At 37.5% G+C, this 23,538-nt stretch overlaps 2 protein-coding genes across 4 annotated transcripts; one reads left to right on the top strand and one right to left on the bottom strand.

The window, feature by feature from the left end:
* Positions 1 to 1,332: 1,332 nt before the first annotated feature.
* LOC144088896 (histone acetyltransferase KAT7-like) lies at positions 1,333 to 12,779 on the bottom strand. 3 transcript variants are annotated; one of them, XM_077619620.1, is made up of 16 exons: positions 12,596 to 12,779; positions 11,202 to 11,346; positions 10,522 to 10,695; positions 9,069 to 9,350; positions 8,893 to 8,975; positions 7,783 to 7,869; positions 6,965 to 7,063; positions 6,779 to 6,889; positions 6,611 to 6,661; positions 5,256 to 5,447; positions 4,361 to 4,450; positions 3,893 to 4,033; positions 3,388 to 3,481; positions 3,160 to 3,306; positions 2,340 to 2,446; positions 1,333 to 1,713 (listed from the first exon to the last, which is right to left on the bottom strand). In XM_077619620.1, exons 1-16 carry the CDS (start codon positions 12,608 to 12,610, stop codon positions 1,615 to 1,617), a joined length of 1,917 nt encoding a protein of 638 aa, XP_077475746.1. In that variant the 5' UTR covers positions 12,611 to 12,779; the 3' UTR covers positions 1,333 to 1,614. The 3 variants fall into 3 exon arrangements, with proteins under 3 accessions (XP_077475746.1, XP_077475747.1, XP_077475749.1); XM_077619621.1 differs by lacking the exon at positions 6,611 to 6,661; XM_077619623.1 differs by lacking the exon at positions 6,611 to 6,661 and having other exon boundaries at positions 6,800 to 6,889.
* Positions 12,780 to 12,984: 205 nt separating this feature from the next.
* On the top strand, positions 12,985 to 22,906 carry aldh16a1 (aldehyde dehydrogenase 16 family, member A1). The gene is made up of 17 exons (XM_077619624.1): positions 12,985 to 13,319; positions 13,826 to 13,925; positions 14,783 to 14,909; positions 15,019 to 15,176; positions 15,302 to 15,379; positions 15,993 to 16,180; positions 16,264 to 16,422; positions 16,499 to 16,657; positions 17,233 to 17,386; positions 17,491 to 17,566; positions 18,555 to 18,660; positions 18,741 to 18,865; positions 19,124 to 19,294; positions 20,018 to 20,219; positions 20,342 to 20,527; positions 21,053 to 21,178; positions 21,540 to 22,906. Exons 1-17 carry the CDS (start codon positions 13,233 to 13,235, stop codon positions 21,708 to 21,710), a joined length of 2,373 nt encoding a protein of 790 aa, XP_077475750.1. The 5' UTR covers positions 12,985 to 13,232; the 3' UTR covers positions 21,711 to 22,906.
* Positions 22,907 to 23,538: the final 632 nt, after the last annotated feature.

Here is a 23,538-nt window from a genome sequence, read left to right as displayed (position 1 = left end):
GTAACACTGACAATTTAAGGCCGGACAATAAAGCCTAACAATAGATTCTCCCAGTCCAAATGAATTGGACATCCACCACTGTCAATGACAATGAAACATGAGAATTTGAACAAAAGTGTATTTTTGTTTTTGTTCATTTTATTTTCATCATTTATTAACATTTTTATGCTTTATAACTATGTCTTCATTAAAAATTAATTCTTTCAGTCCAATTGACAGTTAGACATCCAATCGTGTGGCGGTTAAACAATTGTTTCGTTTGCTGAAAACCCTCCCACTTCAAATGGATTGGGCGTCAGCATCATCATTGGTCGCTAGGTATTTTTTTATTTTTTTTATTTTTTTAAAGAATTGAACTTGGCTTGAACTATAAATGATAATAACTAATATATTTACATAAATATTTGAATTGACTTGGAAGCATTTTTACATTCTCAAAACATAAATAAAACAAATTTCTTCAACAACTCTATTAAAAAATGCTTTACACAAAATATTTTCACAGAGTAACAAAGAGGATAAAAAGTCTTAATATGTAATATTTCGTCATTTATACAGTGGTGAAACCTAGGAGGTAGAAAATTATTAAATATTGAGAACTCTGAGGGGGGAAATAAAATCCTCAAATATGCCCTGTTGACCACACAGAAGAACATTACTCAAAAGGTAGGTCCCTTCTTAAATTCAAAATAAAATAGTCCAAAAGTCCAAATAAGGCCAAAGGCAGCTACAACATACAGTGAGATAAGACAGGTTAAATACCCAGGAAGCATTAGTTTGTAACACACCTGCAGATAAACATAATTGGCTATTTTAATTGGATTTTCTTAATGCCTCCTGCATTTGCATTCTCTTTAGCTAAATCTGGCCAATTTTTGGGTGAGTCATTTGTTTCCTCACCTTATCAATTTTCAAGTATTTTCCAGGCAAAGCTCAGTTAGGCTGATTTTAGGTCTTGGTTACTGTTATTGAACATGTTCTTTATTTCCACCTGCTTTGTGCTTTCACAACAATAGTGAAATTGAAGTGTTCCAAGATAAGAAGAAAAAAAAAAATGAAAAAAAAGAAGCCTGCCCGTTATCTTCAATAGAGATATTGTGATGTTATTCTTTGGGTGCAGACTATTAGATTTTGTTGTACATGTTCACAATGAGGCCACGCGTTATCCTACTAGGATAAAACAATGTCTAAGACTTGCAGGTCTGGGTAAATAAATCCAAATAACCCTCATAGATTTTGGGGATTTTGGAAACGAACCCATCAATAGCAGTGCACGTTGTGTCCCAGATAAATCAGGAAATCTAGGTGGCGCACGGAAACTGATGCGTCATACATTTTCCCATATGTTTTTATTCAGACTGGTAGTCATTAAGTGAGGAAAACCAAAGACCTTAATAAGGGACAATAATAAGCACAAGCCGAGGAGGCAACAAATATATTGTTTGTTGTAATTGGAATGAGTGTGAGAGGTGGAATAATATCTGACTTTGTTAAAAGTCGCTAGAAGGGTTTTTGAACAACAGTAAGAGTGAGAATATTTGTGCGTGTTTGTTTGCCCATGTGCTGAAGAGGATGTGACTGATTTTAAGTGAGAGTGTGAATAAAAAAATTCTTCTACGTCCCTTTAGGCGCTGTCCACTTCAAGGCTGTGGGGTCGATGGTCTTGCCGTTTCCACGTTTACGCTCCTTCGCTTTCCAGTCATCAATAAGATCCTACGAAAGAGAAATTCAATAAAAATTCCTCTTGAGATGTTTTTGTTTTGTTAGTTGATTGCAAACAAGTTTTTTTTGTTTTTCAATTGGAACATTTTGTGCGCAACTCCAAAAGTTGTATATTTAAAAACATGAACATTGGTATTAGTACTAGTGTTTTTAATTTTACTATTAATTATGGTATTTTGCATATTTTGTTAAGCATTGGCTGCCTTTGACAATGAAAAACGTCCATTTAAAATGTTTGGGCTGGAAACAAACATTCATTCACTCTTTCGGAGCTGAAGGATGAAAATAGCCACATGATTTGACGTCTATTTGACAATGACACAGAAAGAGTAAATAAGTGCATTTGTAAATGAATGAAATTTTAATAAAAACTAAATTTACCAGAAAATGACATTTCTGGAACATGCGTTTACCTCTGTTGGTTGGTAAAGAAGTTTGGGGTATTTACTTCCTATTAATTTGGGGGCAAAATATTTATATTTTTACAAATACATTTGTATTCCATTTACATTTACTACATCCCTAGTACACACCAAATTTCATAGTGATTTGTCAAAAAACAAAGGAGGAATAGATAAAAAATTGACAAGCCTTTCACCATTAGATTGAAATCTTACCTGTCGTTTTAAAACCAAGTGTTTGCCTTTCCAGTATTTCAGCATCTGGAGTGACTGCAGAGTGCTGACAATGTCCACTGGGTTCACTGCTGTTTCCTGGCTGATCTCTGACAGACATTTAGGGTGAACATTTTGCTTGTGCAACATATATAAAAGCATAACTGATGACATGATTTTGACAGACACGATTGTACCACAAATAAGCTTCCATCGCTTATCCTTAGGTATTGCAATGTGATCCAGCATGGCAAAGGGATATTTATATTACAGCATTGCTAGTTGCATTAGTCAGGGCTTGTCAAACGTTTTAAGTAAAAAACTGAACATAAGAATATCAAATTCTGTATATCATGTGCTACTGCACACAATTTTCAGGAATTTTGTCTAGCTACCTACAACCACATAGCATAGCCTACATATTTGACCCTGTGCGAAGAGCAGTTATTAAACCTACGATTATGATTGTGGTCACCCAGTTTAATGAGGCAAATATTAGTCATGCATGCGCATGGCCTTAACCTGTAACGTCACATTATAAGACAGCGTCTGCTAGGAAAACTGAAAAATAAAAATGAATAATTATGTATTTCTCGCACAATATTTTTGAAACAGAACGTTGTACTGCAATATATGCATTGTGCCACCTTGTATCGCAATATACCAATATATTTAGAATGTTGCTCACCTCATTTAATACAGAATAAATTTCAATTCATCTTATTTTGTTTAGGAAGCATCAATTTGTAAGCAGTAATCCATGCCCTTTCTAAACGAATCTTTCACGGTTGCACAGGTTTGAAAAATACAAACCAATACTGACCTTTGATAGAGATCTCCTTCCCCTGAAAGTTGTTCAGGTAGCGCAGCAGCACCTCCTTCCAGTAACTGCGATAGCTAATAAGGCCCAGGTCGGATAGGGGTCGCTCTGGTGAGCCCACTTTGTCCTCCACCTTCGACAACAAGTAACCTGAAAGAAGAATATAATTAAAAACCAGAGTAGAACAAACCAAAATAATAATAATTGTGTTCTGTAGAAGAAAATACTTACTGAAGTCTATTAGCATCTTGCCATAACCCTGCCTCATGTACTGTGGCATGGTGAGGATGCAGGATACATTATAGTTTAGGAAAGAGTTTTTTTCCTATACAAAGTGGAGAGATATTAGTCAACAATGGGATTCACATCAGAAGTGCATTTAACTCATTGGCCGTCACTGACTGTGGTAGGTGTCCAAATGTTTAAAAACCCAACCCTCCCAGTTCAAATAATTGAATATCCATTACCGCCAATGACAGCCAATATGTTAACATGGTCTTTTACTAACTACCACAACACATACTCTTTGAATAGCTATACAAGGATCTGTACTGGCAGTGAATGGGTTAATGTGATAGATATTTTAATTTGACAATTATCTGATAATGTGGTGAATTCATTTTAAAATGTGGGGGGAAATCCTATTTTTGTTTGAATAGTAGGGAGTCCAAGAGGAGAGAATAGACTTTTATTTAGTTAAATAAATTTGAAATCCATGATTATGTATTTTTCTTACCTTGGAGAAATATCCCACAAGATGGCACCCTGTGTTGTCAACATCAGTCATGACATAAAAGAGGAAAGGTTCAACATCGTAATACAACGTCTTGTGGTCTAGAAAGAGTTTGGCCAGTAGACACAAGTTCTGACAGTAAATCTGCAGGGGAAAAAAGCCCATAATTAAAAATAGCATATTTTGTAAACCCTGCCACAATATAATTCAAATATAATCAGAAAAAATTGATATTAGGCGACATGGTGAAGTAGTGATTAGCACGTCTGCCTCGCAGTTCTGAGAACTTCCAACTTCTTGTTTTCCGCGTGACTGTGTGGGTTTTCTTTAGGTTTGCTCCCACATCCCAAAAACATGCATACTAGGCTAATTGATCACTCAAAATTGTCTGTAGGAAAGTGTGTGTGCATGCTTGGTTGTTAGTCTTTTTCTGCATTGCGATTGGCTGGCTATTGCATTATGCTATCATACCTTGTTCTTCTTGCCATCAACCTCAAAAACAGATATGTTGCCCTTTCGATAGATTTCATCACCTGGAGGATGTTTCCAAACACACTTGGCCTAATGTGGAAAGGACAAAACAGCATGACATTATCCTCCATTGGCAGTGTACAGTGTGTCTACATTTATATGCATCGTGTGCGGTCGATTGGTCGCCGGTCTTTTGGTCGCCGTCTTTTGGTCGCCGGTCTTTTGGTCGCCGTCTTTTGGTCGCCGGTCTTTTGGTCGCGGTCTTTTGGTCGCCCGGACCGCGACAATGGGCGACCAAAAGACCGGCGACCAAAAGACCGGCAACCAAAAGACCGATGACCAAAACACCGACGGCCAAACAAGGTAAAACAACATGGTCTACGCATCAATAAAAGCCAACAATGGCCATGAGCAGTTTCACTGAGCCGACGTGTGAGTGTATAAGAGTTTGAATGTACATGAGTTGTCCCCTTAGTAAGGTACTTCTGTCAGGGTCTTAACAAGTTCTCCAACAAAAAACAATAAAAGTCTGGGAAAGTTGGAGCTTTTCTTTAGACTAATAATTAATAGGGCATTAAGTATGACTAAATAGTAATTCACAGTTTGTATTTAGGGAATTTGAGCAACGATTTAAATGGTAATTATCACTTATCTTCCAGGCGACCAAAAGATCGGCGACCAAAAGACCGGCGACCAATCGACCGTGTACCATATGCATAGTGGTTATTGCGGCCGACATCAACAATACAATTTTTGATTAAAATAAACTATCTACACTGTTACAACATGCCATTTTGATAAGTTCAATCATTCGAAAATTACCATTCAAGCAGTCTAAATGGCAAATTTGAGATATGACTTGTAAAACACGAGGTTCAAACCAAAACCAACTAACCATATGTCGGCGTAAGATGGTCTGGCTCTTCATGTACTTAAGGCAGAATTCACACATGTACAGCCTCCCCAAGCGAGCATATTCCTCTGGGTACGGTGAGTGGTACCACGTATCCAATTCGTAGCGTCCGAACACAATGATCTTTATCATGTTGCTCCCTTCCGACACCTGGCCAGACAGACGGAGTTTCTCCTGTAATGACCAGGGTAAGAGGGTGACGATGAAGAAGGGTAGTGAAAGGAAATGATAAGAGGAGAGAAAAGGTGACAAAAGGGGCATAAGGGGAGAGAAAATGGAAAAGAGTCCCATTAGACAGGGAAAATGAAAAGATGAGGCATACATGACACCCAGCAGCACAATGAAGATGAGGTGAGTACAACTTTTTTAAATTTATGGAGTTCTTCACTTTACATCAGTCCAAAGAGTGGCTCTCAGGTCCAAACCAATTGGCGACCTGTGGTAAATTCTATCAGGACTTAGTGGGGCTGGAAGATATGGATTAAAAATAATGTGTCAATTTTTTCGCCCAATTTTTTTTCAGACATCAATGAGGAAAAATACACAAATAAAGTCTAAACTTTTAAAGGGTACTCATTGGCTGCCATTGACGGCACTAGAGGCCTAACAGCCGGTCCTCCCAGTTTTCAAATGAATTTGATGGTCTTCATGGACAATACCAAATGTTAATACTTAGGCTTACAGGATGTGTGATGTCCATTTATGTAGATAACAGGTCTTTAAGGGGGTAAATTTAAATTTTGAACAAAAATAACGCAAATAAGGATCTGTTTTTCTTTCCTTCTATTGATGCCCTCAATCCTCAAATACAAATAAAGCATTTTACAAAGGAACTAACATTTTCCGACGAAGTAATTTATTGAAAGATTGGTGGCTAAATGTTATTTTTTCCAAATAAAAAATAAATAAGCTTAAAATATTAGTTTTTCCATTTAAAATGGAAAAAAACACGTCCTGCTGCACCAAACAAATGAAAGTTTTTTTCTCTTTATACATTTTTTGTTTAGTGTGACCGAAAAATATGGAAAATAGCGTAATACTAGAATTTATTAATGTGGCAATACATTAATATTTTGCCATCGTTTGTTAAAAACACTACACATGGCAAACGGAGTCCTTTTTGTTCAGGATCTCTTTCAAAAGATGAATGAAAGTTGATTAAAGCAATTACTGTAATGACGCAAACACTAGAAGGGCAATGGAAGGTGTCCATTTGAGCCCCAAGTCAGACATTCATATTTAATGTCTGTTTAATAACGTGATTTTTTGAATGGGTCTCAATGGAACAGAAGGGGGAAACATCAGACAGAAGAACTGAAAGGGATTGTTCCATCTACCAAGTATATTTCAGACTCCTCCTGAGGCTGCAGAGGAGGGGGGTGTGCAGACTGGAAGAGAAAAGAAGAGGAAGTAGGCAGAAAGGGGCGGACAAGCGGGGGAGGCACATAACAAACGCAAAGAGAGAAGAGCGAAAGAGGAGGCTGATGATGAGTTTTCTCTCTTACAAGGTCTTCTGAAGCACGTGCCTGCGCTTTCCTGAACAAATCCAGGTCATAGTCGCTGGTGATGTTCTCCAGCAGGGGCTCCCGGCTCATCCCGTGGCTTTGACGATGATCCTAGCAATGAAGACATGAGTTGATTAAAAAAAACTGTGATTTAAAAGGACTCAAGAAAACTTCTCATCCACAAACCATATACTTGTCCTTCTCTTCTGTATTGAGGCCGGAGTTCCGCTTCTTCCTCAGCTCGGTCACCTTCTCCTTGTAGCGGAGCTGCCGATCTGTTGGGGGCTGGCACATCACAGTTCGGACCATCTCACACAGGGTAAATAATAACATGCCCTTGATAATTTAATCACAAACTCTCAAAACAGCAGTGAGGCAGAAATTACACTATGAGCCAGTTTAAGCTAAAAGTGTCCATTATTTATCCTAATATAATATGACAGGAAATAGGCTTAGGTGATAAAACCGTTAGAATTTTGAGTTATTTTTATTGCGGATGATTATGAAAAATCATCTAGGTTATGCCAGAAAGGAAATGTTCAACCTTTATTTTTTTTTTTAAAACGTCTTTATATGAAAATAACATCTGGTATCTATATACACGTTTACACCAATGACCACTGACAACAGACTAAGGCATTTTTTTGTTTTTGTTCAATTTTGATCAGAAGCTGCAATATTTTAGAATTCTGTGCAATATTTTAGAATTCTGTGCAATATTTTAGAATTCTGTGCAATATTTTAGAATTCACCTAGCTGGGATGTGACTTTTTATACTTTTATACTACTATTTAGTTTTATTTTTTATGGGAAAACACACTTTGAAAAGCTTGGAGTAGCACCACCAATTTCGTTATACGCAGCTGTGTATGATGACAATAAAGGCTTTTGATTTGATTTTGATTTGAATTTCATATAACTCATTACTTGTCATTAACAAGCTTAGACATCCAAAATGAATGCGACTGGTAAAATCATAGTTTACTTTTGAAACAACACCTTACCTGGTTTCTTGTCGCGTGTCTGTTCTCGTCATGATGGTGAGACGGCGTCCTTTCGTCGGGCTGTTTCTCGCGAGTTGACACCTTGCCCTGACAAAACAGCGGCAGTGTGAAGACAACTGGCAAACAAACCCCGAAGCACAAAACCTTGCACACTCCCATGTATATGTTCTAGAAAGATTTGCAATATGACAACTCCAATGTGCAACAAAGTCACACTGTTGGTCATACATAATTTTGTGTTTCTGTGTATACTAGGGATGTCCCGATGACATTTTTGTAGCAGAATGCAAGACATCCGATTTTGACGATCTGCCGAGTCTAGTACTGAAACCCCAGCAATGAATTATGGGAAAAATATGCATCCAAATGTCAATTGCGTCATACAGATTATTACTCTTGCATGATGCGTTTCATTCATTCATTTTCTGAACCGCTTATCCACACAAGGGTCGCGGGCGTACTGGAGCCTATCCCAGCTAACTAAGGACACCAGTGAACAAGGCGCTCCAGCTCCGTGTGCGGCCGATTGGTTGCCGGTCTTTTGGTCGCAGTCTTTTGGTCGGACGGACCGCGACAACGGGCGACCAAAAGACCGGCGACAAAACAAGGTAAAACAACACGGTCTACGCATCAATAAAAGCCAACAATGGCCATGAGCAGTTTCACTGAGCCAACGTGTGAGTGCATGAGTTTGTATGTACATGCGTTGTCCCTTTAAGAAGCTACGTCAGTCAGGGTCTTAACAAGTTCTCCAACAAAAAACAATAAAAGTCCGGGAAATTTGCAGCTTTTCTTTAGCCTAATAATTAATAGGGCATTAAGTATGACTAAATAGTAATTCACAGTTTGTATTTAGGGAATTTGAGCAACGATTTAAATGGTAATTATCAATAACCTTCCAGGCGACCAAAAGACCGGCGACCAATCGACCGTGTACCCTCCAGCTCCCATGCATGTTAATAAACCTTGCAAATGAGTCTAATCTGAGCTATATCAACATAAATAACTGCTGAACTATGTCAGGAGCCTGGGAAAAAGCTAGATTTCAGGAGGTTGGCTCACTGAAAAGTAGATCTTGGAGCAAAAAAGTACGAACACCCATGTATGTACCTTGCATTCATCAGCAGAAAGGTTGTGATAAAGAGGACACCCGGATATGGAGAAGTGTCTCTCATGTCTCCCTGTGAGGTGACCTAGTCAAGATAAAAAAAAATGAGGTATGCTATTGTTGCCACACAAAAGGACCACAAGTGGATCTGATGGCATTTAAAGAAAGAATATGGTACCCAGTGAGTTGCATCCAGGTGTCGGACACTTCATGTTAAAGTTGTAGCTTTCGTGAAAGCGCCGTCGTTTGGGCCTGTGGGAAAGGTCGTGAGCAGCCGCCTCTTTAAGCGAAAGCTCCTTTGCCAAGCGCTCGTCCTCCTCTTGAGAAACGACTACGTCATTTCTGGAAGAGACTAGGTCAGTCGCAGGGCTGGTAGTTTCAATGTCTGACTCTGAAGATGGCGCGTTGCCGGTCGGTGTGCGGGGAGGAGATTCATCATGGTCTGCTGCATGCTTTACGCCTACAAAATCAATGAAGGCAAATCAAAATTGTTATTGCATGTATATGCTATTATGATTGGTATTATTTAATCAGTCTCAGATTCTTTTGTTATGTCTAGTATGACAAATAATAAGACAATTAACATAATATAATTATATATTATATTAGCATTTAAACAAATTACGAACATGATTAACACTTTGGCTGTCATTTACGTTTTTTACAAAGACCACAATGCTACACAAACACTACATACTGTTATAGCTTATTTGCATTTTATAGTGCATTTCATACCAAAGGAGCGCTAATGATTTTACAATATCATTACATTAATCATTTTTTTCTTGTTTTAATGAAGTACTTTTTAATAAAGTGCTTATTCTTTAATTCCAAGGTCCCTTTGCACTATTTAACCAAGCCCAAAATTCACTGGTACACCGCATTAAGGTGTACTTAACACCCCCTGAAATCCAGCAGAAAAATCCCAAAGTGAAGATTGATATCTGTGCAAGAGTTGCAGAGCTATGAGATCTTGGCTAGCAAATGAGAGAACACTGTGGTCCTTGTTCTCACATACCTCACAAGCCACATAGAAGTCACCATTAAAACTGTATTTTTTTTTTGGTTTTGTGGTAGAAAGACATTAAATGATGAATTCCAAATAATTTCAATAACAGGAGCAAGTGGAAAAAAAGTCAGGGTGACATTTTCCATTATTCGATTTTTTTTCTTCAGTTTTTTGGCATTTTGCACAGCTCATACGCTTTAATAAAAACATGATTTCATCCCTAGCTTTAATAAATGCACTAAAACCCTTTTTTGGGGTGGAGCACAACATCCCCATTAATTTCCAATGGGAAAAACATTTCATTCATTCATTTTCCGAACCACTTATCCTCACAAGAGTCGCGGGGGTGCTGGAGCCTATCCAGCTAGCTATGGGTACCATTCGGGGGACACCCTGATGTGACCCATGAGAAAGTAATGCTTCCCAAATTTCTCTAGAAATTGTTTTTTTGTCCCTTAGTACATATATTTCTCTAAAGTTTTATCTTCACTAAATATTGAAAACTGTCTTTCTACAAAATATTGTATTTTACATTAAACATAAAGCAATTATGCATGCATCTAATACAGATTTTCTAATGGATCTAGTGCTTTTCATTTAACAACCTATTTGTTACACTCACCATTATTAACCTCAGTATCTGAGCCGGATAGCCTGGTCTGACGGAGTGGGTATTTTTTGGCAGTGGTCTTTGTCGCCCCCTGTTGGCTACGTGTTATCCGGCGTCTGGAGGAAAAGGCAGAGACGGATGTTTCTACTGGTACTGGAGAACTGCTTCTTGCTCTGCTAGAGCTTTCTGGAGGAAAAAAGGTAGATATTTTTACCTAATGTGTTAAAAATATGCCATATTATGAGATCAAATACAATAAATAGGAATAATAATCATAATACTGCTCAATATTGGTCAATTTCAAAAGACAGCTAACCTGAGGCTTGTGTAATTATCCTACCTTACTGCAATGTCTAATAACTCTTATATTACAATGATGCTTACTAGTGTAAGAATTAGGTGCAGTGTTATTGTTTTAACATTATGTTCTAGCAAGATAAAGTACTACAAGTTATTCAATGGATTATTTCAACAGTTTGTTTTTTGGAGAGTTATTACTTTGAATTTGGAGGCTGACAGCACATATAGGAGGAAATTTTAAACAGATGTTTTAGACTTTGTTAACATTGACATTATTAACATTATTTTGGTCCAGGATTTGTTTTACTCTTTGTAAGCCAAATGACTAATGTTAATAAAAATAAAACACTATCAAGATGTGGTGAAATTTTCCATGCAAATATTTTATTTACCTCGTGTATTTTGGCTGAGACGCAGAGATGTGCGCGTAAGTCTTTTGCTGTTACGTCGTTGCACGCCTCCGACAGCTTCAGTGGGTTCGAGATCGGCGGAGAAGTCCGAGTCCTCTGTCCCATCCGAGCTGCTGCCGGTGGTCCTCTGCACACACAGAAATAACAACATGGTTGGGTGTTTTTTTTTACTTCAAGCTAAACATAAATAAGGCCAGACTTAAGCGAGTTATGTTTTAATATATTTTTTATATTTTATTACCATCGGGTAAGTCAACAAAGCTCCCATCCTGGGGGATGAATATCATTCCCTCTTCCACATCTATACGCAATAAATTCGTCAAGAAACAAATCACGTCAACCTAGTCCTCAAACACGGACATTAAAAATCTCAAAACAGGTGAACAGTGTTTGTTGGTGACAGGTATTGTGATGTTCACACCTAATTTAACGAAAAGTAAGAAAAAATTGACAAATCGACTGAATGAGGGGTTTCAAACGGAAGACAGGGTGGGAGCGGGGTGAAGACCGATGTGGTCACATAATGTTCCTTTGGTTCCATCCAACCTCGAAATGCACTTAAATATGTATTTATTAAACAATAACTAAAATAATGATGTGGCATTTGGGGTACAATAAAAACAACAACAGCAAATGTCCAATCAAACTCGACAAAGTTGATACAGCTCGTTAGATTAACTAGGAAGACCTAATGATGTGGCTAGTCAGTTTAATATTTTTTAAAACACGTGAATCAAAGCATGATTAAAACTATTATATATTACATATCATTAATCATAAGCCCATAATAAACTAAGTAGTCAGAGAGACGTCACACAATACCGAAGCCCTATTACGCACACTTTTTGACAACTTCATAACAAGCACATTGCCACATTTGCATATGACCAATGAGAGGAAAGAGGAGGTGGAGCTTTAAAAATCGCGACCAATTAGCGCAATGCTATTCGTAATTTGGGCCAATCACTGGGTTGTTTTGGTATGGACGCCTCGCTCCATCCTCAAACCGAAAAAGAGCATTTCCCTTTCGACGAAACGTAAAGTTGTCGTATTTACTGCAGAAAAGGTTATCACGAGCACATTTACTGCAAATCGACTGCAACTCAAACATCAGAACGCCATTTTACCCTATTAGCTGAAATAAAGCAACTCATTTATGCGAACAGAAAATAAATATTTGCTTAGTGAGCAATGAGGAAAGTCAACCAACGAATTAACCATTGCAACCAAAGCACATTAACAGCGGCAAACTGCGTGTTTAATTTCATTCATTACAATCCACACCTTCAATGTTCATTTTAGGATTTTGGGTAGCAAAATCGATGACGTTATGGTACCCATTTTGTATTCCGTTTTGCACCAAAAAGGTGGCTTACCTTTCTCCGGGGCATTTTCTTACGAAAGTCGATTGTTGTCAGTTTAATAATAATGTATTTTAGATGTATTATCCAAATTTAAGAGAAGCCGACCTCTCGTTTTCACTACAAGCCAAGTCAGCTGAAAACCGCCTATCATTATTTCTGCTTTTCCTCTCACGACGCACGCTCAGTACGTTGACAAAATGCTCCCGTTTGGAAACAAGATGTGTTGTTTTTTTCTTTTCTTTAAATTACTTATTATTATTGTATTTTGTATATTTTTTTGTTACTTTATTTTCATTAATTTGTGTATTATTATTAAATAACACATGATGACAAAATAATCTGAAAACAGTATTATATGTTGTGCAAATGATTGCTGTCGAAAACGGAATTAATCAGGGGTGATTCTGCGCGCCGTGAGCCAATCACTGCTTTGAGATGGCCATTGGTTATTGAAGCCGCCATCTCCAACAATTCGCATCTAGCTCTAGAAATACATTGTATCTATAGGTAGTATACTGCCAACTTTGACGTCTTCTTGGCCTTTCTCTGCAGCTTTCACTCTTTTTTTTATTCACGATTTTGACCAAAGTTTTTTTTTCTTCTCAAGATATATAGTGGTGGTTTGCTCATAGGTTAAACTCCGACTATTATGGCCGGAACCACTACAACTGTACACGATATTTTTCAGACCATGGAATATGGACCAGCTGCAACCTCTAACACTGCCACTGCACAGGTATATTTCCCCCCAGTATAATTTAACCAAAACTGAGATCTTGTGCTTTTATTTTTGTTGCTTATGGCTTTTCATTTCTATTTTATCAGTCTATTTGGGTGCTGCAAGCCCATGTTAGACTCTTGGACCCATGAGAAGTTCATTAACTCTTGTCTGGTTGTAACTCACAAGGCAAACATGTGACTGAAGTTTACAATAAATAACCTTGTAATGAATTGTCATGGGAAAGCAAGACGGGGGAGACACTTTAGCCATCAAATTAGACTTCAACATAAAACATTTGCCTTGACGCAAGTGGGAGATTTTGTACTTTGTCCTCAGTCTATAGATCATGCCCAGCATAAATGGTTGTTTTATAAGTGAAATGGACTTTGAATGTCATGATTTTTTTTTTAATCAGATGACTAAATCTGAATCACTATTGCTTTTATGCACAGTGGGTATTAAAAAAATCTGAAAATGTCTAGACTTTTTGTATCCAATCTGTTTTATCCATTGTCCTATAGGCCTGGCTGGATAAATATTCCCATACTCTCGGTCTGTTTATTGATGGCAAATTCGTCCATCCGCCAACCAGACAGACTCGCTCCTTGATGGACTCGAAAGGTGAGGTCTATTTCAACACTGCAGAGCTCAGTTTATTGCAACTTAACTTAGATAATGGCTACAAGATGCTTTTATAGCATTTCCCGGAAATTCAAGGGGAAAAAAATCTAGGTTTTCACATCCTGCTCTCAGTGCTTGAAAGATCAACTCGTAAAAAAGCAAAAGAGATAAAAAAAGCTCATCTACAGACAGGCATTTCAAAGTAATAACACTTTAATGTCATTATACTAGTACAGTATGCATTCTTATTGTTATCAAATTTAACCCGCTCCTCTATTGCATGGAAGCACTTTTTTGTTGACACATTTAGGACATGGTGTGATTCCAGTCATAATTTTATTAATAATTGTATTAATAATCATTAAAATAATATATATTTTTAATTAATAAATAAAATACTAGAAATTATATTATTACATTATAAATAATATCACTAAGACAATATTAAAATATGTAACTTTAAATAGAAATACACTCTGGCAATGAGACCACCTAACATAAAGTTGATAACTAAAAGTAACATTAATAACAATGATTTTTAAAAATTCAATTTTTGTCTTAAATAAAAAAAACATTAAAAACATTTAGTGTTTAATCTTTTTTTTAAACATACAATTAGATAAGAGATTTTTAAAAATATTAATTAATTTTAGAATTAATCCATAAAAAGTAAAGAAAATAAGAGCTCTTTATTGTTTCAATTCAACTTTAAGAAATACATTTAAAATAATAATAAATGCTATCTTGACAATGACAGCTATAGACTTCCTATTCACTTAAACAGGGAGAGCTGTGAATTCAACGTGTGGCCTAAAATTTCAAGATATACCAAAATATATTCTCTGACTCTTGTCTAGGTGTTGTGTGTAGCACACTGTGTGCCCTGCAAGATGATATTTCACAATGTGCATCCTCTGCCCTGAGAGGCTTTGAGGCTTGGAGCTCGTCTCTATCCTGCTACCACAGATCCAAAGTTCTGCTCAGGTACTCTGAATTCACTAAGGGAATTTCAAACCGCTTTAATAAAAGATAGAATATGCGAAAATTAGTGTACGTTTGCTGCTCTTTTCAGTCCACTTATTCCTGTCCTCAGGTTGGCCAGCGTTCTCGGGCAGCACGGCCAGTGTCTGAGTGAGCTATGTGACCTCTGTCAGGTGCCCTGCTCTTCCTCTACCCTCCTCAGAATGTTGCAGTACTACACCGGCTGGGCTCAGCTCAGAGACACTCTCATTGGAAACTGGTCACCCCTTGGTGAGTGAATTCCACCAATTGGGTCATTTCTTGCAAATTTTAACCATCTTAATTTCATAACACACTCATAAAATTATTAGATCAAGTTATTTGACTGTTTTCTACTTTTGTCTTCCCTTTTACAGGTGTGGTTTTAGTAGTGGTTTCTGATGACTGCACATTCTATTCTCTGATGCTCAAAGTCTTACCAGCAATAGCCATGGGTAAACGATTCACTTCATAATACATATCGTATTCTCCAGGCTATTAATCACACTACTTTTCTTTTTTTTGGCTGAGGCTGCGACTCATATGTAAGACTTGTGTCTTTTATGTTTTTCAATCTGACCGCCAACAGCTGATTTTGTTGTGCTTTTTAGGCTATAGTTGTAAAAAAAAAAAACTTAAAGTTGTTAATATATTATATTAACAAGTGTTTACTTTGTCTGTTATTTCCTATTTTACTAGTACTTTAACATATAATGTTGTATATAAGTTAATACTCCTGCCCGACTTATATATATTTTTTCCTTTCATTGCGTATTCCTTTGCTTTAAGTATTTCAGTGTCATTAATGATGATGGATTTTTAATCATGTGGCTTTTTTAATCCTTTTGCAATAAATTCAAATGTGTTTGTCGCTCGTCGACGTCAAAGGTTTGAACTGGGAAGCCTGGCAGCGAATCAACATTTGTTCATGCGCTGCCAGCTGTCCTGCTTTAAATGGGTTGAACATCTACTGCCATCAAAAGTATCAAAAGTTCCTCAAGCCACTTTATCTTGTTCATCTTAGATAACATAACATTTAAGTTACTAATAAATGATTTTCCTTCTTAGGCAACTCTGTCATCGTTGTCCCTGGTCGAAGAAGCGCCCCTCCGGTACTTTTATTGGCTCAGCTTTTTATGAGCGGCGGCTTTCCTGCTGGGGTTCTCAATGTGTTAACTGGCTCTGACATGTCACTGGCTACTGATGTTGCCAAGAACCCCGCCATCAGCTTTGTCACCTACAGCGGCAACAAGCAGGTGGGCATATGAATAAGTAAGCCACTCACCATTGACGATACCTAAATTACCCAAATATGTTTTTCCCCCCTCAACTTTTTTAGGATGGTGTCAAGCTATGTAAAGCTACAGCAGGAATGGGAGTTCCAGTATCTGTAACCCCAAACATTGGCCCCACGTGTCCTATCATCATTTTTGAGTCTGCTGACATCGACAGTGCCATTGATGATGTGATAGGGACCGCGTTCATGAAGAATAAAGAAGTGAGTCAAGTAGCTGCTCTAAATTCACTTTTGGATGGATGGTGTTTTAACAATCATTTCTTTTTATCTCCTGCAGGTGCACTGGGTGTTGTGTGTGCAGGAGAGCGTGCACGACAGCGTGGTGGCCCGTCTAAGGGTGCGGATGGCAGGCTTGAAGTGTGTGGCGCTTCCCAGTGATGAGGCTAGGCTGCTTGTGGATACCGCAGTGCAAGATGCACAAAACAAAGGGGTCACGGTTAGTTGTAAAACATTCAAGTCCAAGTAAAAGTTTAAATTACTGCAAATTTAATCAACATCCCTATTCCACTGATTGAAACTTAAAACCAATACTAATGATGCATGCGGCTAGTTCAACCCTGTATAGGGCAAGTATTATTTTGGATAATTTATATTTAAACCCATTCAGAACTGGTGTTCTGATATGCGGACTTCACATTTTGGGTCAGTAATAACATTTGATAAGGCCTCAATTAAAATGAGCTATAAATAAGAGTGTATTTTTATTAAAATTTATTTTCATTTAAAAAAACACATTTTTCTATTACATATCATTTTATAAGCACAAATATTTACCTTTTTGGAGCAGGGGCGAACGCGAACTGTCTGTCATTAACTTAATCCCGTGTTGTTTTGGTACTATTGAGAGTGAGTACTAGATGTCTAATCTGTTTTAAGTGCGAATGGTTCGGTCATTCAACAATAAATGGATTGGACATCTAGTGGCGTCAAAGCGTGTGAATGAGTTAAATGACTGGCCTATGATGGGCACACTTAAGACGTAATGACTCAGTTTTGTTCTTATACACCCAGTTGGTGCAGTCCAGTGCTGTCCCCTGTGGTGCACAGTATCCTCCTACAGTTCTCTGTGGAGCCGCCCCTTCTTTGCAATGTGTGGTCTCGCCCTCTCCTGGCCCACTTCTTCCTCTCATGACTTTCAGAAGTAATACGGAAGCAGTGACTTTGGGTAAATATGCCTTTTTGTGTAAATGTATTAAAAAAAAGCTTTAACGTAAGATTTCATGAGCAAATTTCCACTTGAATTACAATAGCGTTCTGTGTTCTGCACAGGGAATCATAGTCCACACGGGCAAGCAGCTTGCATCTGGACTGAAGACCTCACTTTGGCATTGGAAACATCTAAGAGGCACATACTTACACACATACATTTTCCTCCCTATCTTACCAACGCAGAATCCTCTGCGTGGCATCAAAACTTCTCGCTTTCCCGATTTTTTTTCTCTCCTTGTTTAACAAAAGTTTCAAACGACGGATTGCAATCGGTATCGGTCCGATATTCCCGAGACGTCGACAAAACCGACCAATCGCGTTTGTTTGCATTTATTGAGGACGTCAAAAATATTCAACTCACTGTGCCAAACTTGAAGCAATTATTATATTAATTAGTAATTAAATTATAAATACTTTATTTACTGAACTCACCGTGAAAATATTCCCTCTCTGCTTGATTAAAAAAAATTAAAAACAGGTTCTTGGGGCTTTAGTCTAAGTCCTCTTCGTCAGATACGAGAGACATTTTTCTTGTACAAATATTGCTGTTCTTGTTGTCTTTACACGGTCGAGAAAAATTCTGCTACTCTACTTCTATTCTACTTGTCTATTTTTATAAACATTTATGCTCTTTAAATGGAAAAAAACATACCTGATTCGGCACTAAAGTGACGTCATCAGTATTGAGCAGTGGGCAGTATGTACTCTTCGAGAATTAGTCTTTTCCTATTTCACAGATTTTTAAGCAGTGTCACGATTGCAATTTTTTTTACATTCAAGTGAGTATTCTGTAGTATAGTATTCAAAGAAAATATTTTTTGCCAAAAACGTGAAACTACAGTTTCGGCCCGCGATGATTCCACACGGCCAATTAATTATCATGCTTTGAAATGCAAAATTTAGGTCTTATATTTTATTACTACGCAGAAAACGAATGAGCTAATTTTTGATTTATTAATATCCCAAACAGCAGTAGACATCCAGTTGGACCTTGACTAGTGAAAACTGATTTAAATTGACAGCAGAAAGGGGAAAAGGGCCACACAATTGGATGTCCATCATCATCAATGGTGCTGAAAGAGTTAATACTTCTTTATGATTTTCATATTTCTATACCTTTCTAGTCTGTCTGTTGGCTCAGTGTGGGTGAACTCGCACCCTTTGTCTGATCCCTGTCTGCCTGCTTCTGGTCACAAAGACAGCGGCACATGTACCGATGGCGGCCAGGAGGTTGGTTCTGTTAGTCATATGTACTACATCATTAAGATATTTGAAGCCTAAACAATTCTGTGGTGTCTTCTTTCGCTCAGGGGCTGTATCAGTTTCTACGGCCGTCCTCTTACCCTGTTGTTTCTCGTACATTACCTGTTGCTCTGGATTACGGAAACTTTGGATCTGACACATCCCAAGTTATCATTCCGGATGAAACTGCCAGGTATGTTTTGCTAAGTGTGGTTCTTATTATTATTATTAGGCTTTGACCTAAAAAAAAATATATATTTTTTTTTCAAGCAAAAATTTGATGTACTTTTTCCCAAGATTTTTCTTCATTTTACTTTTTTAAGGAGAAAATAAGAGCAAAAGACAGAAAGCACAGAACAAGTTTAACCCTTTGTAAAGCAATCAATAAACTCATTGGCATCATATCAAATCGCACATGTATTTATGATATTGTATCGTCTCTTTCACTCAGTACTCTGAAGTACTACACGCACTATATTGGTGGCAAGGCGTGTAAATCGGAGTCTGGTGCTATTATGGAGCTGCATCCACGGGGAGGCTCTAGCGTGTTGGGCTACTGTCCAAATGGAGGCCGGAAAGATGTCAGGAATGCTGTGGAAGCAGCTATCAAAGTTCAGCCAGGGTGAGACACCAGCACATTCTTAAACAAACAGACAAGCAGAAACATGTTGGTGAACGTTCACATGTGATCCACGTGGCAATGCGTTTCACATACAGTTGCATCTTAAATTAATATATATACATGTTTGAATTTGTTGAACCCAAAAAGTGAAAGTCACATTTAGGTCTTGGTGATCTGATCTGTCTCTCTCTCATTCTCATTTGTATTGTATTTAACAAGCTGACTCTTAAATGGGAAAAGTTAATGTGTACAAAATAGTATTACCTCATCATTTGTTATTACCTACGTTGCATCACAAAGATGGATTTGTGGGTTTATTGCTAGTTAATGTATAACTTGAGATGTTGACTATTAAAATGACTGATGCTTTTATTAAGCTAAGTTGCTTTGAGAAAATGTTCAGATCACACCACTTAACAAAAACAAAACTGAGGTATTTTTTATGAATGGCAAAAGGTATGAGCTGAGAAATATGACTTAAATTTGAGATTTTTTAGAAAAAAATGTATTTACGTTTTTTCCCACTCCCACCTGCTTTTTTTAAGAAGTCAAGAACAAAAGATAGAGAAAGGTTAAAAAAAGAGAATGTCTTTCTTTATTCATGTGTATTTTATTAATATTTGATAGACTTTAATTTCATAAAAAGGTCAAAATAATGGTTAATGATTAAAATACCATAGGTTATGAACATATTTGCATTTCACATTACAACTGTTTCTCTAGCTGGATGAAAAAGAGTCCAATGGCGCGTGCCCAGTCCATTCAGTCTCTGGCCAAAGGTCTTGAAGGAAAACGGAATGAATTAGCAACTTCTATCCTTCAATCTGGCATAAGTTTGGACCACGCAAATGTGGAGGTGAATCTCAGCATCGAAAGGCTCAGTGATTGGGCAGCATACTGTGACAAGATGGATGGCAGAACTCTGGTGAAGCTTTTAATGCTATACAAATTCATACTTTTTCAATGCTGGCTAAAAAGCTGTAGATTTGAGAGTTTCTCTCCTGATTCCAACGTGCATTCCCCTGTGATGTGCTTGATGTCGTTCAGCACGTACCACAGTCTGGCTCTGGATTTGCTATCCCTGAAGCACTGGGAGTTGTGGGTGTGGTCCTTCCCGACAAGCAGCCACTCCTCGCCATGGTAACACTCCTTGGAGCAGCCCTTGCCTCTGGAAATGCCATCGTTGTGGTACCCAGTCAGGAATCTCCACTGCCCGCTTTGTCATTTATTCAGGTGACTCTGACAACCATATTCATAAATCTTCCAAAGCCATGAAGATAGACATACAACCATGTGACTATTTTCATCCGTTTACTGTGAATATGAATGAGTTGGTCCTTAATAGACATCGAATCCATATCAACTAGCAATGTCAAATTTTCCAAAATATAAATTTACTGCCATATTTGTTAGATTCTGAAATTCACATATAAAATTAAGGAGCACAAATGTTTTCAACTAGTTTTTTTTGGCAAACGCATAGTTCTGCCAAAATATGACAAAAACACTCCTTCAATGGCCCCATTAAATTGCAATGGCACGTTCCACTTCCATTATTTTCTGCTATTGATTTATCTATTGACAACTCTGACCTGCAAGAAAGGCTTCATTGGTGGTCATCATTTTTGAGAAAACTTCCTTGAATTGCCTCAATAACCTCAAAACACAATATGTTGGTATCATCATAAACTCAGTACATCTGTCACTTTCTCTAAGGCTGTTTTCTAATTGTTTACTGAACTTGTGCTCTGTTGCTAGGTGCTCCTTTCCTCAGATCTGCCACCAGGCTTGGTAAACATCATTACAGGAAGAAGGGACCAGTTGACAAAGGCTTTGGCCAACCACAGTGTCATCAAGGCCATTTGGTACTGGGGCAACAATGAGGTCAGCATTACCCCAGCACATCTGAGGGCATCAACCAGCATTTTCAATGGCACACAATCACCCAAAATGTCATTATTTTTGACAGAAAAATGCTCCAAATGCCCCAGAATCAACAGGAAGTGATTTTTCCTATTCTAAATAGATTGGAGGTCTCTGACCCTCAATGGCAGTCAGTGAGTTGAGAGAAAGTTTCCCAAATTAACAGGAAGTGATTTTTAAATGCCCCAAATCAACAAGAAGTGACCCACTTAAGTTTACAGATCTTAATAGCTTCCCCACCAATTTCTCCAGAAAATGCATTTTATTGTTGTATGGATTGTGAAGTCACACAGCTCATGTGATTTTGCTCTTTATGCTGCAGGGTTGCCAATACCTCCAGCACAGCTGTACCAGCCCACTGAAAACACTGCGTCTCTTCTGCCAAACAGACAAGGATGGGAATCATAGTGGCCTAGACTGGCACAACTCTGTACTGGAAGATTGGTGGAGAAATTCAGTTCAGTGGAAGAGTGTGTGGATTCCTACAGCATAAAAAAGACAAGTGTATGAGATGACAAAAAAAAGACACTTTGGCTAGTGGGTTTACTATGCTATACTTCACACATACTGTATATGATCTCTTTTAATACAACTAGACTGAATGTCATTTCCGGCAAATCCTTACTGTATATGAAATCTTTTAATACAACTAGACTGAATGTCATTTCCGGCAAATCCTTTTGAACTGGGAGGGTGGTAGCGGATGATTTTTTTTTCGCTGCTAAGCCTCACAGTTCAAATGTATTTGACATAATAGTGACAAACTAATTCAAATCCACAATAGAAAGGTGAAAAGACCAACATGACACTTAAAGTGTTAATAATTGAGCTTATTGTCAAGCATTCCACATTTTTTTCTACATACATGCAACTTTGCTTTTTTTTCAAGTGTACTTTACATTTTAAATAAGCCAAAGTCATTTCTTTTTGAAAATTACAATTAAAAACTATATATATATGAAATTCGTCTTTTTCCCCGTAATGTGCACAGTGGACTTGACATTAAACTTTTAAGCATCTGAGTAGAGAGAATTAAATACTTGTCATTCAAACCTCCTCTTTTGTGAATTAGAGATATAGTAATTAAATATCGTAAGGAGTGAAACAATAAATTGAACAACTGTTGTTTCACAAGACTTAAAAAAAAAGATTTCCAAAAAAAGACAAATTAAGCACCGTGACCGTGATTCATCAACTTTACACATCTTGTGTAATACTTTCTCTTCCTTTTTTTCCTTTGCCTTGTGGGATGAGCGTTGAGGTCAATTTCCTGCCAGACAAGACCCCTCCTCATTTGCAGTTTTAAGTGCTGAGTCAGGACAACAGCGTGATACAGCAAAATCTTGAGTTGACTTGTGTACAACATTTTGTTAACAAATGAGGGAGGGTGTGGTGTGTCCTAAATTGCTAAGTCAGGGTGACTGCAATTCTGGATATTTGTATTAGAATGTATACTAAGTCAACAAATGTCAGACAATTCATTTGTGTTCATGCCTATCATTTTGGGAACATTTAAAGCAGGAATGATGTAATTCCAGTGTCCATTGTGTGTACTGTTGAAAGGCCAGTTGTAAACCTTTGAAACCATCAACCATGTGCAAGGTTGACAAATACACACTGGTTAAAACATTTGAAAGCAAATTTAAATCTGTATTGAAACAAAAAAATAAAGTATTGATTGAGTTGTCATCTATGTGAAAATTCATTTGTCAATTTAGCTATATTTATATCACCCAAAGAACTATTTGGCACTCCAATATAGCACTTAAGCTGTGGTATTGAGCAACAGTTAATAGTCCACTTTATCAGTAGATGTCATGTGCTGTTTATTGACTTAAGGGAAATGACTTTTTAGGGGCTTATTTGCCTTTTGCTCAAAATAAACACCGCATCTTTTTTTTCTTCCAATTGTAGGCCTGATAATGAAGCAGTGATGTAATAAAAATGTCATTTTTTGTTTTGTTTTTGTTCATTAGAAAGACTTCTTGAGCAAGAGAAATGTGCATATTTTGCAGTTTGGTACCAAAGGTTATGTAACATGGGAGAAAAAATGTAACCCCTTGATTTACGTTTGACTAATATAAATAAAACATTGAATGAAGATATAAGTTAAAATGGGGGAAAAATGAATCATTTGAACAACTTTTTGGTGAATTAGCCTCCAGTTTCATAAAGTTTACTATACTTTACACCTGTTTTCCATATCTCCCTCCTCTACCACACCTGAATCAAATGATCAACTAATCCGCAAGCAGTTCAGAAGCTTCATGCCAATCCCGATTATTTGATTCAGGTGTTTTGATGGAGGGTCTCTCGAGACC

Source organism: Stigmatopora argus, chromosome 14, assembly GCF_051989625.1.
Source record: "Stigmatopora argus isolate UIUO_Sarg chromosome 14, RoL_Sarg_1.0, whole genome shotgun sequence".
Taxonomy (NCBI): domain Eukaryota; kingdom Metazoa; phylum Chordata; class Actinopteri; order Syngnathiformes; family Syngnathidae; genus Stigmatopora; species Stigmatopora argus.
This window is presented reverse-complemented; position numbering and strand designations above follow the sequence as displayed.